Source organism: Bombus affinis, chromosome 2 (assembly GCF_024516045.1).
Source record: "Bombus affinis isolate iyBomAffi1 chromosome 2, iyBomAffi1.2, whole genome shotgun sequence".
Taxonomy (NCBI): domain Eukaryota; kingdom Metazoa; phylum Arthropoda; class Insecta; order Hymenoptera; family Apidae; genus Bombus; species Bombus affinis.
In genome coordinates, this window is record NC_066345.1 from 12029265 (window position 1) to 12047119 (window position 17855).

Below are 17855 nucleotides of genomic sequence, written 5' to 3' on the forward strand. Positions count from 1 at the left end.
AACAAAAACCGGCCAGTTGAAACATTCGCTAAAATGGACCGTTCTACCTCGCTAGCCATCCGATGATAAATCGATGAGATATTACACGAGTAAATCCGCTACCGATAAATCCCAAGTTTTGATATATTTGAGAGAAAAGAAAATTGCCCTGTTCTTTATGAGATGTTCGACACGAAATCCACTCGGATATTCGTCTGGTCAAGAGCTCGCGTCAAAAAACAATCTCATCAAAATCCTATCGGATCCAATATCCATATCAATCTCAAGCGTCACCCTAAGTTATCCGTTTCCCCACGTAAAACCACAAATAGAACCGATTACGCAACGAACGCGGGGAAAATCGTTTCTTACGGCGTACCCAGTCGGAAGGAAATACACGGCAATTGACGACGTTAGGTAACGGTTTATCAACGATATTAATAGTTCGAGTGGAAAAGGAGGGGAAAAGGCCGAATTGGCGAGGGTCAGGGCCGATAGATATACTGACCGATCTTCCAACCCGTGTTTCGCTGGCCGACCACTGGCATACTGATCACCACCGCTGGCCCCTAACTACGCCCTAGGAACTACGCCCTATGGTGTCTTGGTATTTGCCAGGAAACCTGGTCGGACATATCGAACGCCATTGAACGCCATTGTACACCAGCCAGCCTGGTGGTGTTTGATTTCCGACCGATCTTATTTGCCTCTAACGGGGGATGAATCTCAGGTGGATTATTAAACGTATTGGTTGGTTTATTAAACAGACGACTGATAAAATTGTAATGGTCAGTGTATATTAAAATGACTGTGAGTACAAGTACAGAGGTAGTGTATGCTGGTCGTAATCGTCGCAGCTCAATGATACTCTTCGCTGTTTTCACTGTCCTAGAGAGCACGTTCGTCTATTTGTATCGTCCGGTGTTATTATGAAAAGTTTAAATGTACATAACTCCGGTCGACGATTGCAAATAACAGCGATAATATTTTGTCTGGAGTTCGTTTACCTTTGAACCTAGCAAAGCAAAACAACGTTGGCACTCCACGGCAAAACAATACGAGTCTTTTCCGATTCGAATCTTTCGTCGACTCATGTACCGCTAGAAATCCATTTAGGGGGATAGCATTTAGGGTTTAGCGAATATCGACTTCCGCGAGGTTTTTTCGTTCCTAATTAGAGATTCTCGATCTTTAGGTATTTCGAAGAATTTTCAAGGCTTTGACGATGTTTATTAATCGTACGGTGATCGTGGTAGCAAAAACTGAATTTCCGCATAAAAACAACTTTTTCCTTTCGTTTGTTCATTTTATTGTTTTTTCATTTATCTCTCGAATCGTAGAAATCCATACGATATGGGTAGCTGTATGCTCAGAACGAGCGATGAACGCAGAAATTCAATAGCTCGTGCAATATAGTTTTTATTTGTCGACAAGCCCGACGATGTATCGGTTTAAAAACCATTTCGAGAAGAATTTCGCGTGTACCCGTGTGAACGAACCGCGATATTTCCGAGGGTTAACAGCGAACTATCTCGCCAGATGCTCGACTTTCTAATCGCGTCACGCAGCGCAGTCGCTTATTCACCGGTGGAAAGTGATTCAATTTTCTATTAAAGGCAGACAAGCAATAACGGCGCGCCATATTTCCCAGGGACTTACGCGCCGCCTATTTAACGAGTACACGCGGCCAGGCAGTCGCGCGATAAAAACGATTTTGTAACGGTAGCGTCCGTAATGAACCTGTGGGGCTCGGAGCCCTAGACCCGGTTACCTTTCGCACAGTTGTCACGGTTATTGGTTGGAGTGTCAAACTGCGCCGGAATTCCGAAAAAGGGAAAACGAAACGAGCTGTCCGGGCCGCGAAACACCACCGAAGGAAACAAAGAACGAAACAATCGTCGTTTAACCCTTTGAGTGCTAAATACTCGCGGCCTATGCCGTCCGTACGGACGGCGCGCGTCTAGCGCTGACGATCGCTGTGGACGGAATACTTTTTCGTTAGACTGATTGACTATTCAAAGCGCAAATCGTAATAAGTTATAGTAATTCTTTTGCACGAGATTAAATGATTCAAGAGCGTTATATTTTAGTTATTTTCAATTATTTATTATAAACATTGAAATTTACAGTTAACTAGAATTTGGGTAATAAACTAGAAAACGATAAACTAGAAAACTAAATTTAGTAAATATTAACACAAGTTAATAATTTAGTTGTGTGTGAAAAATTCAGTGTTTGAGAAAACTAAAAAAACCAGATGTAGAGTTTTCTTACAAGTGGTGACCACTTCGACAATAACGAGGCACTATTGGCATTTGTTTACTGCCGTAAGGAATGCATTTATATTTATTTCACGCAAACGTAATAGTATTACTTCTGCATAGGTGTTCGGAAAAATTGAAAAACCCATACATGCGTCCTTAGGCCATGCCGGGCACTTACAGAAAACGCATATATATGTCCTCAGTCCACACCGATAGCTTTCGCCAGACACCTATATGCGCCCACGGCACTCAAAGGGTTAATAGTTTAATTGCAGGCATTCAGAGGCCGTCTTACGCATAGAAAACGGTACTCCTACGTGTTTTTACGCGGCCACTCCGTGAGTTTGTTGTCCTGAGTATAATGAGCCTGGACGAAACGGTTGACGATAAGTCGGCGAGAGGTGACAAGAGAAATTTTGAAAAGGACGACTCTCTTTCCAAAGGTTTCGTTAATATGAAAGATCGCTGAGAGACTATTTATGAGAGATCGACGAAACATAAGCAAGACCGTAATAAAGCATAAGTGCCGACAAGCCTAAGGACCATCGATATCCCTACGGTCTATTCGCCAAATACTCAGAAGAAGGCATACCTGATCACTATCGTGGACGAGCACGTACGTAGTGGGGATATCGGAAGGCGACAAAAAGGAAGAAAGCGGATTAAAAGTTCAATCGTGATTGAACAGTGGTCTGCACGAATCGCGAGTCGAGAGTGGAGTCGCTAGTCGAATTAATAAACGCACTGTTAAATAAAACGCCGAGTATTTCTCTGGCACCCTACGCGTTCTACCACCTCAGCGGCATGACAGTGGCCGTACGAGGCGGGGCGTTTATTTTTATATTCATGATAGAAAGGCCGAATAATTGGTGCACCGGTGGTCGATAACTGGCGCGAGCTATTTCGCCGGCAGGAATTTTCCACATTTCCATAAAGGCGTCCCTGATATCGTCAACCAGGATACGGCTGGAAGCCATTCGAATCGAGTCCTCCGAACGATACACTTCCAATATAAATTCTAGTAATCCATTCCCCGGCGTAATTCGACCGCTGGCTCGTCGCTTTTAACGGCTCCCCTCAGCCTTTTTCGAACGCGAGAAAAAGAAGAAGAGGAAGCGGATATCTAGTGGAGAGTGTGCGCGCCTCCTAGTAATCTGCTCCTACAGTCTGCGATTTTATTTCCCCCGTTCGTTTTAATCCACCGCTTCATCGGATCGCCACTGCCGCGTGTCCGAATTGCGCGATCTATCGACGATTAATTATCGATGTATCGTGATACCTTTGTAAAGAAATTACGTGACTGCTGCAAGATCACCGTTACCGTTCGATATTCGCGATACGCGTATTCGCGAAAATCAAGCAAAAGATCGTCGCGATTGCTCTTCCTGATAACTCGTCCAAATGGTCTGTCATTTTTGCCAGCTCTCTTTCCTCCTTTTGCAACGGAGTGCCAGGCAACGCTGTGCACGTCGCGAGTATACACCACAGAGGCAGAGCACGCGTATCCGTGACCGCGTTCGTCGTCGTAACATTTAGGAGAGCCGTACGCTGCCTCGGGCATGGTCGAACCAGACTTCTGATTAAAGTGAGTGCATCATCTCCCGTCAACGAGGTAGGGTATCGCAAATAGAAGAACCGCGTGCATCGGAACAAGACCTAGCCTGTCTGACCTGCGGTGGTTCGCGCATCCACGGAAAAACCTGGGTAAAATATTACATCGTATAGAAACCGCAATTTCGCGGTCAAAGGAGCCTGCACAGGGATAATTTCTAATTGCACGCGACATATAGCGAACGTGGCGAAATATTCTTCCTTGTTCTCTAATATTTTTGCCTATATTTACATAATGTTTCGCGAGGACCGTACGTTAACATCGAACGATTCTCTTTTCCTAGACGCGCGAAAGAAACGCGAATTAACTCCGTTAGCGGATTTATGCAGCTCGTTACCTAAGGGACGTCGAATCTGCTAGCAGAAATTCTCAACGAGATTTTCGTTAGAGGGATCGACGCAAAGTAGATTTTTCAGCTTCTTCGCGTTGGCCTCTACTCCTCGTTTTCTTCGACGGTTGCCGTTTCCTCCGGAAAATCCGGGCTTTAATAAGCCGCCAGGGTGTATCGTTTCGTCTTCCGTTAAATAATTTCGCGGATCGTTAAAGAGCCCGTCCCCGTCGTCGTTTGCCTCGAAAATTAACGCTCGTTATGAATCTTTCGTTCTAGACGGAATATCCGGGCCCCGTGGAAATTTCGATCCCGAGTGATACGCGAAGTTAGACGAGAAAAATAAAGTACGACAACGATAATTCTCCATCGGTTTCCGACGATTTCTAACGGTGGAAGCAACGACGAATCGAGGCTAGACAGGAAAGAATTGCCGGGCAAAAACTCAAGGAAACCGCTCGTGTGTCGCTCGCTACTTTCACGGTTACACACGTTCCTAAATAATGGCATCCCGCTTGAAAAGCACTCTGCGCGTTTGAAACCGGCTGGTGCAGCCGACAACCAGGTCAAATTGAACAATATAGATCCGGTGTTGCAGGGAAAAAGGGTCCAGCGAGGCGACAATAGCTTCGATCACGCGAACGCCAGTCAGGTGCGTTCGTTTAATTTGCGACGCGACCAGATTCTCTCTCTCTCTCTTTTTTATTTAGTTTGGCAAACCTCTCTCCTTGAATTCACGAGCAGACACAGAATTGATTTCGTGGCCCTCGAATACAGGTGGATTCCTGTGCTCTCGTCTCGAGACCACGCGAGGCCACTCCGCTGAAATTGCGGAGAAACGGTACCGGAAAAAAAAGCTTATGAATCTCGAGCGACAAAAGGATGCTCCGACCAAGAGGTGAAAAGCGGACGGGAGGGCTGCAGGAAGGAGGGAAGTTTTCAAGTTTCACCCTTGCCATACCGAGCCATAAGTTTGATAAAATCCCCTTTTCTTTTGCCTGCACGCTGCGCATATTCCCGCCTTTTTTTTTACCCTACTCTAATTTAACTTGCAAATATGACCTCCCTCCACGGTTCAGTCTCCTCCGACAAGCTTAACCGGTGATATCGGTAAGCGTAATATTAAACACGTGTTCGCTCTGATACAACAATCTGGAGCGGTACTCCCTTTTACGATTATGCTCCTGTTAAATAAGAGCAAACGTACGAACTTTGGCAGTTGCTTTTAACTATCGCGACAGGGACTAACACATCGGATCGTGGATGACGCGACGAACTCGAGTAAATTTATGGATATCGACGATTCGCTGGTTGTTGGTCGTACCGTGATAGTAATTGCCGATATGATTACGATGGATGCATTTTCTGTCGAATTAATGTCCTGATGAATATGTCAGAACCTCGTGAATTTCCACGAACCTGATTGACAAATAGATAAGCATGAGCATCTAGGATAGTCGACGAAAAAGATTGTAACACGGCAACCACACGAAGATCGATCATAGAACGTTCTGCGCTATTCAACCGTCGAATTAGTGCCTGCGCGTTCTAATTTTATTCCAGAAATTCCATTTGCCTACGATCGCAATGTCAACGTATGCTCGTTCCTCAGCGAGGCTGCCGCCCAACAAAGGTCCGCCTCACCGTGAAATTTTCTATTAAAAATTCATCGAGTAGTTGGAAAAATTCTTGCGCATTCATCGACGTCAAAATTCCATCGTTCGCCAGGCGAAAAGACTTTCCAAGAAACGAATCCTGGCGGACGTTCTCTCTACGTTTTCCGCGATACGTCGATTCGATCTGCACCGAACGCAGCAAGCTGAATCGCGAGAACACACGATCGAACGAACGGAGGAGCTGTATGTCCGCGTGCTGCCTTGGCACAGGCTGAATCAATTTACCCTCGGAACGGACTCTGCGTACGAGCCGAAGAAAGGGGAATGAATATCGACGAGTGGTGGGTAGCGCGGAAATTGCGCCCGGGGGAAAAAAAGGAGAACGGACGGGAATGGCGCGACAGTGACGAGGCACGTTCGTTCGCTAAAACTATCGTCGAATGATGCGGCCAGTCGGCCGTGACGAATTTCCCGCGGATTATTCGAACGTGCACCACGGCCCGGAATAACGCGCTTCCTTCTCGACTCTCTTTCTTCGTTCGAGCTGCTCCTCCATTCAATTCTGACAACCGATTTTTAATTCCCAGTCAGAGCGAAATACGCTCCACGTTACACTCATTATTACACCTCTAGAGAAGAATCACACGCGAGATCTCTTTTCACGCGTGTCTTACCGTTTTTAAATGTCATTTCCTTCTCTTTTCTGAATCATACAGGAGATTTTGCGACAAATTTAATCGCGCTAATCTTATCGTCCGTCCTGCAAATAGCTTCTACAATTTAATTCACATTTTTAATCCCATTGTTGTACCTACAGATGGAATTGTTCGCGTGCTATCCAATTACGATCAATTCTTAACATTTTACGCGATATCATCTTGTTTTACGAACGCGTTTCCTGTCCGCGAGAAATCGACGAACATCGATGCACTTCAAACGATTGTCCGATCGCACGAGTAAGTACGCGACAAACAATACTTTCATTGGAAAATTGAAATCTTGCCTGCGTCATCGGATACCCGGATCATCCCATTCCGAAAGAAGCAAACACCCTCGTGGCGGTTTGCACGAATCTGGAGAATAACGAGAATCCGTGGCAAAGTCAATTCCTTTACGGATTCGAGGGAACGAGCGGGTTTACCGAACTATCGCGACACCGACAGACCTCTCTAACCCTGGCGAATATCCCGTTCGTCGTTTCTTCTGCTCGTTTTTTAACCGGCACACTGGAAAGAAAGAAAGAATCGGGAACAACGGGCGCGGCTTACCGGCGAAATCCCGCGTTCCCGTGACCGCGCGGCTATATTTCACCGATGCGAGGATTAAGACAGACGTACAACGCAGCCCGGACGTTTGCCTCGCAAACTGAAAGTTACGTTTTATCGATAACGCGTTGTCGCCAACGGACGGTCCTATACGCGAGCCGTTCCGCTTCGTTCGACGCGCGAACTCGCGCTAATCCAAACGTACGATCGTCCTCCTTTAACGACGTCTTTTCGTGCGATCGTTTCGCTCCCATTTCCGCGTCCCTCGTGACGAAGATGATTGCGCATTGTTCGTACATCGGTCCGTAAATAATTCGACGATGCGTCGAACCACGTTTGGGGGATCGAAGTTTATTTTCGACGACCAGATCTTCTTACTTAAAGAAATATATAAGTGTAATACAATATAAATATCCCTTTGTCTTCGGGAAATAACAGAGGATAATTTTATAAATCGCTACTAGCAACGAATCCTTGTTATCTGGAAGCACAAACGCCACTGAGAATATTTTTGCGAGTTCTGACCGAAGGCAATGTCGCAACGATTCGCTGGAAGGCGCGAAGATCCTTCGAACAAAACTCTGAAATTCAATTTCTCCTACGCCGCGTTTCCCTGTAGGAATCATCGATGCATTTACAGTGTTTCCAGATTCTAAATACCGTATTCGATTAGTACGTACATTATGTAACTTCATTCTAGCATTCGCGTGATTACGTAATATTCAATTATTAGTAAAACGGGCGAGCGAAGAAAAATCATATTTGCGTGATACTTGGTTAGCCCGCTACGTAACAACGTGTATTCTCGGACTGCTGAGCATCAAAGAATGGGATCTCGTTTCTTCTGCCGAGCCAGCAACATTACCAAGTAGCAGTAGCCTACACGGTGTATCATAAAGCTTCGAAACTATCAATTTCCCTACGATTGTCTCTCCTTAAAAAGTATCCTAGAACCAACGAAACCAGGGAAGAACGAAAGAAGCCGTGTAAGATAGAGTTCGACCGGAAACGAAATACTAATTGTCCCTGGAATCTCGATAATGCCGAACCTCTAGCCAGATAAACAGATAAAAATAGTGGAAAATAAGTGGACATGGAGTCGCGGACGATAGAGAAAGCGCGAAACGTGTAATCGACACGCGGATTGAAACCGGGTCGGACAGAACGGCGAAGGAAACGATTGGCCGCCGTTTGTAAAACGAAAAGTGGATCGTGACGCGCGAGACCGTGGCCCAAAACTCCATTAAATGTTTGTCGGTCGTTCGGTTTGCAATTATCGACTGATCGGTGGCACATGGAACGCGGATGGGAACCAGATATTGCAGTTGCCAACTTTTTCTTTCATCTCCTTTGCAAAAACAACGTAGACAGAAGCGGAGGGCTGTTTCTCTCGACTCGTACCACGACGAATTCCTTCGTTGTTCGGCCGCGTGGTTTTCTACTCCACTCGGATACAATACGAAGTCACAGCGGTGCCCTTTTTCTTCGCAATCTTGTTTGAGTTTGGGTTTAATGAAAAGCACGAACGAACAAGCTGGTTTTACCCTAACTCTGCACGATAGAAGCCTCGAATCGTTCGACGACAAATTCGAGATCGATCGGATCTAAGTAGGCGATATTTTTTCGTTCTTCGGTTATTACGTTGAAGATCGATAGTGTTTCGTAATACACGGCAAGTTTGATTATTCCGTGCAAGGTCGAAGATTGAATTTTAAGACGTGGAAGTTGAGACGACTCAAATCATCCTACTCTGCTATAAATCGTAGAAGCGTGTGCTGCATTCGTTTTAAACGAAATTACGACGCGTGTAATTTTCACGGCGGATCTTTTGTACGCGTGTATCCATAAACTCGCGTGAAAAATCGATCGATCTCTATCGGTGTCCGGGACAGAGGCGAATTATCCTGACGGACAGGACGTGGACCCTTTCATTCGCGCGTCAGCCTCGCCGAATAAACGACCGATACGTCATAATCTGTCGAAGAATTTCGGAATAAACGAACGGGACGATACGGCCGAACGATAGCCGATAATGTGAAGCGAGCCGATAAAAACGGGCCGCTGGCCAGCTACCAGTTTTTATACTCGACACGAAATTCCTTCGTCCAGTTCTCCGACTAGGAAAAAAAAAAGAGTAGAAAGACCGAATGAAAGCGAACAAAAAATGCACGTTATTTCGCTAGGTGTTTCCGCGTTCTGCAACAGCAGTTCTACTCGGTGTTATTCAAGGTAGTGGAAGGGAAGAACTAATTACGCGATATTGTTACGACGTAAAAGATAATTAGCGCCACCGTAGCGTAGGTGGAATGAAAGAGGAAGAGAAGAACGTATCCTTATCCAAAACACGTCCATAGAGATCGACCGGATCCCCCCTGGATCCTCGATCCTTTCGATCCGTTCTCTTTCTCTAGCCAAGGTTCGTGTCGTTGAACTCGACCACGACCCCGCGCAATGATTTTATTCGCCGTCGCGCTGTACTGTACATTCCTTTGCCGAGGAAAGTCATTCCCTGAGAACATATACATACGCGGATCTGATAGCCAAAATAGAAAATTATCCAGCTAACTCGATTTTCAAACCGAACCCAACTTAATGTTATTCATTAAATACGTGTTATCGATCCGACGATATTTCCGCATTACCCAGGAAACGCGTTTTCAAGCGTTTAAGCAACCTCGGAACTTTATATTATTTTTTGTACTCAGAATCTTCCTGCGCAAATATCCAATATATTTGTATAACTTCTCCGGAAAATAAACGGATCGTACAAAGAAATGTCTATATAGAAATGATTGCCTATGCTAGACGTCAACGTTCCACCAAAAATACCTGAAACGTAAAACATGAAAGTATGGCAGGAAAGTAAATAGAAGCTGGAGACGGGGCAACCCTCGAAGAACTGGGAATCCACTACTACATTTTTTTCGACAAACACAGGACCGTGCGTCGTTAATCCCTGCTAAGAGATTAAACGAGCAACATGCGCGGCCGCGAGAGTATCGGTTGGCCGTGTGACTCCTATAATGGGAGGTAATTTAGTCTCAATGGGATCACCGTATCGATCTCATCGCCGAGCAACAAGGCGAAGATTCAAGCTTTCATAGAAGCTGTCACCGTAAGACTGTATGATTAATCGAGGCCGGCTCTCTTCGGTCGGATGATGCTACGTGTACGCGTTAAGTCCCCGCGAAGATTACGGTTCGCCTCTTCCAGTTGCCTCGTCGACGGGAATCCAATTTATCGCTTTATGCAGGGTGTCTCGCGATGAATAGGACGAAAAAAGGCGCATCCCTCGAGGGAAAGGGAATAAAGAAAAACAGAAAAAAGAGAGAAAAAGATCAGCTTGCATCGCGCTTCAAAGAAATATTTTTTTCATCGAATCTGAATGAAGCTCCCAGGAGAAAAACATGGCGAGATGTATTTTTGTTGGTTTACCGATTTTAACAGCGTTTTATGATTAAACAGCAGCGTCTTGACGTGACACGATTGAAAATGCAAACTGCCTGTTCAAGCTGGAAGATACGAACCTTCTGAAGATAGCTGAGAAGTTTCATGCAAACCAAAAATATAATTATCGTGGTTAACGACGCGTGCAGGAAATTAGAATTTGTTAAGCGACGTACTTTTAACTTTGCTCATCGTCCAACCATCGAACTTTTATATCGCACATTAGTTACAACACACTCAGAGTGTGCATCTGTAATGTGGTCGCCAAACCAGTGGAATATAACCAGCTCATTGAGAGACTTAGGTTCGCGGAATACATGTTGGATCAGAGATGTCTGTTACTGACCACGATTGCAGTCTAATTATGTTCTTGCCGAACCTGCGATCCCTCGAGTCATGGAGAATTGTGACGGGTTTGTTATTTCTTTTTAGGATTATTAATAGCATTATACGATAGATCGCCCTCGACTCTTTTAGTTGTTAAATCTCTATGCCCCCACGAGATCGTTTAGGTTCACACGGATATTTCCCCCACATCGTTATGTATCCTCAGTGGATAATTCGGATCATGCGAATCGCATTTGTAATACTGCCAACTCGTATCGCACTTGTTTACATTCTTTTCGTACTAGACTTTGTAACTCCAGAAATTCCATTTCAAAAACGCTACAAAGCATGCGACTCGTGCCATGTGCCTATGTATTGGATTGGCAACTAAGTGACTGCGGATTTTGACATTAGGCGGTAATGACAAAATCCGCGATCATTTCGTTGCCAACTCAATACCTGCGTTCTATAATTGCGTAAATAATCGTGCATTCTGCATTTACACCTACTGGGGACTTATCCCACTTTATCAGCATAATGCGCATTAATAAAGATGATACATACAGGATGACCGATTTTGATCTATAAATCCAAGTTACTCGTACGTTATATGTTGTATAAAAAAATAGTTCAAATAGAATGTGGATAGTTTCGTAGGGATCGTAAGAAGGTGACACACTATTTTTTAAATGAAATTGTACATTTTGTAATGTTCTAGTTCTCTGTGCAAAAAGACTGTTAACCTATTTCTACCGAAAGAGCCATTACTTTAGCAGATATCTTAGATCTTTCGTACGCTAAATTTGATAAAGTAGAGTTGAAATATCGGCTAAACTAACGATTGTTCGGTAGAAATGGGTTAATACTTTCTTGCGGAGAATAATAAGCTACATCGATTCGTGCGTTAAAAAATATACAATTCCGTGTAAAGAAATGTATGCCACCTTCGTACGACCTGCACGAGTCTGTCTAAAGAAAACTACCTACACCAGATTGTGCCCCTCTCCAAATCATTCGCTTCTTGATCTGAGCTATTTTTTCTTTTATAGCACGCATAGCGCATGAGTAATTTGCAGACTAAAACCGTTCATCCTATATTTATTATAATAACGGTTTATCGTGTTACTGCCTCTGGACTTCATATAGCGAAAACCATCGAACGCGATAGCGTAAATCATTCTCGGCATAAATAGGGGCTCGAGTCTTCTGCATAAACGAATTTCCAGCGCATTAGCGAGCAAACAGACGAACAAATCGCGTCACAGGGGGTGGATTCGTTAATTGACCATCGAATTAGCACAGCACGACGGCGGTTGACAAAATAAATAATTCATTTTGCAGGCTGGCCTCTCTGTCGCGGCTTCGATATTCCAACAATTCGCGAACGAGCACAAAATTCCGATTTGTCGTTCTGATTGTTGTTATTGTTTGGCCGGAACTGCGTCGCCGCGCAACGTTTAATGACACGCTGATTATCGGTTGGCACCGCTGCAATTAACGTGACACTTGCTTCGGTGAAATCGATTCGCTTTAACGCGTCGGTCACGACTCGATGCTGCGGTCCGGTCCTCGAATCGAAAAGTCTCGATGGACTGTCACGACGGATCAAATATCCTGCGAGTACGAACACATCGGCGAACCGGAATGTTCGATCGCGATCCACGCTATCGAATTTCACGATCTGCATCGTTCATACCTGTTCGATCATCGCGATTAATGTTCGACAGTCTGTTGCGTGCGGCTAAAATCTAAGTCACCACTTTCTTACCAACAATTCAATAATACGATAGGTTGCCAGGAATTTCGTTTCTTTCGTTTTATAAGGAAATAATAGATGAACGACATTTTTTATTTCGTATTAATTTATTGAATTATGCACGATCCATTTTCTTCCAATAGAGCAAAACAGAAAACGTTGTGCGTCTATTATTTCCTTATAAAACGAAAGAAACTTTTAGCACAACCATAGATATGATAATAATCTATATATGCAAATAAATCCCAAGATCTATGGAAACGACATTGTAAGAATTAATTACTCCAAGTAATAAAGTTCCTACGTATTAGTATCAAAGTCTGGCTCTAATTACTATTTCAATTTGAAGCTACGAGATTATTTATATCGCTGCGAAATCCACTAGAACAGCGACTCGGGGCTCGTTGATAAGACCATTAACAAGTTCCTGAATTAACCAGAATTACGTATTACTAGAAATTTCGTATACATATTTCCAGGTTTTCCTTCAGACACAGTAAAATGTTTAAAGTAACGAATACGCATTTATCGCTGTCGCAAATATTCAAAAAGATCATCGTAACCCACGGAATTAAACCTGTCTCCTTGTCGCGATCCGTTGATATCTCAAATTCCAAAGATATAGAAGGAAGATGAACGAGATTCGTGAAAATTTATGACAGATGGTAGTCGTATCGTAGCCGATAGTTTAAAAGGGGTTGGATTTGATTGAAATTACGGAGAACAGGATTACTTAGGCAGTATGGTAATTTCGAAAAATAGTCGATATTTCCGGTGCCGGGGATATTATATGGAACGTGGAGCATGAACTAGCGTGCGTAAGCGTTAACTTCGTAACGTCAATTGCGAGTTTCAATCGAAGGTCTGGTCGTTACACAGCAGCCCGCAGACGATGGACGAACCCATCGATGGAAATTGCTGCCGCACTTTCGGCAACGACATCGACATTGTGGTCGATTTTGCGATTACGCGCGTTTCCTGTGGCAAATTACTTTGGTTTTGCCCCTAAGAGCGCGCTCGTTCAGTACGCCGCCATGTTAAAAGCGTGTAAACGCGATTCGCTTTGTTCTCGGTCGTTTGTATCAGAAGCGAGGCGCGAGATGCTGCTTCGAAAGAAAGTCCGACGCCGGGGCGAAACGATCGCGGAGAGGAAACGACCAGGAAGAAATTGGAACGATTCGGTTTCTATTGACCCCGGAATATTGTCGATCGAAGGAACGTAAAGTGAGAGAAGACCCTGCTGACGCATGGAACGCGTCGCAGTTGGGATAAGAATCTCGGGTAGAGCTCGTGCCGCCTATTCGTTCCACCTGGCGCACGGCGAATGGCTGAGATATTTCAGGCATGTACGACTCCATAAAGCCGAGGGAACGAATTAGAGCTACCAAAAATCGAGATTTCAATTAGCTCGGTCGGCCGTGGGTTAGGACGGTTCCCCAACTCTGCGTTACGTCGGACAGCATAATTTGGTAATTAAATTTTATCACTTCTCGCCGTAACCGGGTCGCGCTGATGTATCGATTTCCTCCTAACTGGCCCATTAAGTTTTTCTACAAACCTACTTCCCGAGTCTTCTATCGCGTTACATTCTTTAGTTTTCAAGTAGAATCACAATTTTCTCGCCATTGTTCTACCCAAAACCGAGAACGATACACGGATGGCGGTTCATTCGCGACGCGTAAGACGCTGGCAATTTTCAAGGAGTCACAAAGAGGTAAAACACGAAATTCCACGTCGTGGAAAACGCGTCCGGAATTCAACGGAAGTTCGTTAACCTTGCCGTTTCAAAGAATACCCTGCTAGGTAGCTAACTAGGTAACTAACAGTCGCTTGCGAATCCACGCGACTCGCTGTAACGCCGGCATCGTTTCGTCCCTCGTTTCTCCGCCGGTACACCGAAAACCTAGCCACAATGCGAAATAGGTCATTCCGCCTCCTAAGACCTTCTAGAGAGGCTGGTCTTGTGACTCTCTAGTAGCGGAGGCCGGAGAAGAGTTTCTAGGTCCGCTGGAGCCTCTCGACACGCGATTTCCTCTTTCTCCTCTTTCGACTCCGTTCATCTTTCTCATGCTGTTTCTTCTGTGTTCCCGGTTAGACTGTCTTCACTTCTGCTCTTTATACGTCTGGCGAGGAGCGGAGGACAAGTAGCTCGGTGGTTGTTGCGCGACCTCCCCATTCTGCGACGAACACGCGACGAGAAGAGATTGGAAAAGACAAGCGGAAGACCCGCGGACGAGACGAGACGAAGCGAGACTGAGAGCAAGGAGGACGAAAGGAACGAGAGAATAGGCGGAAGGAGGGTGAAAGAGAGCGCGAGAGGATTCTATCTCGATTCCGGGCACTCGCGTTCCACCGGCATTTCATCCGAGGTCGGGGACGCGGATCGGAAGAGGAGAATGTTGTCACCGAGTTCATTAACACGTTCCGTGCTTTGTGTACCATCATCGGTGCGCTTTGTCGCGCGAAAATAAGAACGAATAAGCTGGAGGAATACCAACGAACAAACCAAGAATATAAAGGAAAGAAGGTGCAAGCGCATTTAACGTCTTTATCCCATTCGTTGCAAATTTTGTCAGTTGCAGATACAGCACTAAAATGGCGTTTACACCAAGTTGAAAATGAAAGAAAACGGTGCCGGATAACTGGCAGCTGGCGTCGCTGAATAAAATTCCTGTGCTCACTCCGCAAACTACGAGATATCGTCGGCGGTCTTGGTACATACGCTTACTGCGAGATATCTCGTAGTTGGCAGTGAATGTTAAATGGAAAGGCTTTTCTACGAATCGTAGGGACCGAGGAAACCTATTAATTCGAGCGTAAATCATTGTTCTTACGGATATATAGCGGAACAAAATGCCCTGTTGGATCGAGGATCTCACTCGTTGCTTAGAAATTCCTGGCGTAACCGCCACTCGCGAAGTTCGATCGACGCAACGCCGAACCAATTCTCCTAAAATTCCTGCACGCTAGACCTTTTCAGCGCGAAGCGTCGATGCATCGCGACGGGGCACGCTTTCGAGCACGTTCCGAGGCATCGTAGATGAGCGGAGGAGAGGCGCGAGGCCCGTCACGACTTTCGTGAGTCGCGCCAGGAACCGCCCGGCGTACACGGTACGTTTCGTTCCGTACGAAGCAGACACGGCTCGAGGAGTTCGAAAGTAAAACAGAGCAAAAGAACGCGCGGCGTTCGCTGCGTGCGGTTAATAGCTTCTTTCACCGAGACGAAGACGAAGCGGACGCGACTAGAGTACGATCGAACCTTCCGGCCCGATAGAAACGTCAACGTCAGACAACCGCGGGATACGATAATTCCACGGTGGCGACTTGGGATAAAGGCGCGTATCGTAACTGGAAACGAGCTTTCCCCTGCATATGCACGAATTAGTCCCTGGTACTCTCGTTCGCTCATAAGCTGACTTTGAAGTGCAAATGGCGAATCTGCTTGAATCGCAGATTCACATTCACAGACGACTCCCTGGAGTTCGAACTGTATCGAGAATTCTGCTTATTCTCTGCTTTCACAGCAAAATCCGCGATATTCGGTTTCTCGTTCGTCGATTCCCTTACGTTTCCTCCGTCGTACAAGGATCTCCAAAGATCTTCGATCGTAATATCACCGCTATGAAATTATTATCGTAAGCCACTACGCGAACGTTACAATGATTATTCGAGACGAAGAAAAAGTACAAAGCTCTTTAACCGAGGTACTTTCGAGACTCACTTTCTTGTAGATCCACTTGATGCTCCGACTGAACTTCGCCATCGGCGAGTCGTCCACGAGGAAGTACTTGACGGCTGTCGCCTGCTCCTCGAGCCTTTGCTCGGAATCGCCTCTGGGAATCGCTGACTCCTCCTCGCGACGTTCCTCGCGATCGTTATCGTCGCTGTCGATCCCGGGCTCCGAGTATTCCGTGATCGTCGACAGCCTCTTCGCGCAACTGTCGTCCGTCGAAACGGCACGCTCCATCTCCAGCTCGTTCTTCGGTAAGTAGAGTCGTACCACGAAGTGCTCGCGCACAGTCACAATCCTCGCATGGCTAACCGAGCACAGGCCACAAATTGCCGGGTCCGATCTGGTTCGGTCGCGATTAGGGTCAACATTCGACACGGTCGGTTAAATATTTTCGACCCGAGTCCTACGCGCGCAGATCGTTAGGATCGTCCGTTCCACGAACAAGATTTAAAAGCTTTTACTAGGAAAGAATTGAAATACGAAGTCACAGCGAAAGTATATGTTTAACCGCGGATCTATCTGTAACGCCCACTACCGATTAGGCAAACGACAAGCGAACGATTCGTCAAAAACCTGAACAAGTCCACGTTGAAATTGTTTCGCAGGAACAGAATCGGTAAAGAGAATATCGTCGACAGACGAGAATCGTACAACGTCCGGTCAACGAGCGGTTAGTAACATTTAACGACGTTCTCCATTCGCGACGCCGCATAAAGGGGAAACTTTAATCCTCGCGACATACGGTAAAGGTTTTAATCCGGGTGCGTTAAACTTAATGCGGCAATCGCGAACCAACCTGCGCTCGGTGGATGAAGGACCAAGAAAGGAATACCCGGTTGATTTACCGACTCAGTTCCGTGCTGTCGTGGAAACGGGCTGGCGGGATTAAGGGCGAAAGGGCAGCCGAACGGGGACGGAAACACGCGTTTCCACTTAGTCCTTCGTTCCCTTGACACTCGCTTGCGAAATCCTTTCGTTGCTACGATGTGCTACGATGACTATCATCGATCACGCGTCGATGAAATATTCTCGTGTGTCATTTTGCCGATGTGCAGTAGCAAATACGCTTCTCTATGTATACGGTATAGTTCAATGGCACGATGCAAATACAGAATAACAAGTTTTACTAGGTAAATAAAATTTGCATCGGAGTGGAAAGGGGGTCGGCGTCGCGTCTTGTTCTCGAGTAGCAACGAGGAAGTTGTTCGCTCGAACAAGTGCAAGAGGAAATTCAGATTTAATTAGGTGTCGGCTGGCGAGCTTACACGGTCGAGGATTATGAATGAAGTGTCACGTTTCCAGCTGAAAATAGCCGCTCGAATCGACCGTTTTAGCCGCCACGGAATTAACCTCTTTTTCGTTTAATTCGTAATAAGCGTGATACGTCGCGTCGATCCCGGAAAGAGAAGGTCGGTTCTCTCTTTTAACGAACGCGGAACAACGAGAACGTTTGATCGTCATCAACCGAGCTATTGTTCTGTCCCTCTCTCCTTTGCGAGCGGACTCGTCCAGATTGTTGGCCCTCGGT

At 45.7% G+C, this 17855-nt stretch overlaps 1 protein-coding gene across 4 annotated transcripts in view; it reads right to left on the reverse strand.

Annotated features, from left to right (window-relative positions):
* LOC126927606 (putative uncharacterized protein DDB_G0271606) overlaps positions 1 to 17855 on the reverse strand; it is a 105866-nt gene that overhangs the window by 69819 nt on the left and 18192 nt on the right. The window contains exon 2 of one of the 4 annotated variants that reach the window (XM_050743662.1): positions 16316 to 16787. The exons of 1 other annotated variant lie outside the window; for it this stretch is intronic. In XM_050743662.1, the coding sequence (XP_050599619.1) occupies positions 16316 to 16561 (246 nt within the window). In that variant the 5' untranslated portion in view covers positions 16562 to 16787. Of the gene's footprint in view, positions 1 to 16315; positions 16847 to 17855 lie in introns of those variants that run through there. 2 more of the 4 variants (XM_050743661.1, XM_050743676.1) reach the window with 2 other exon arrangements.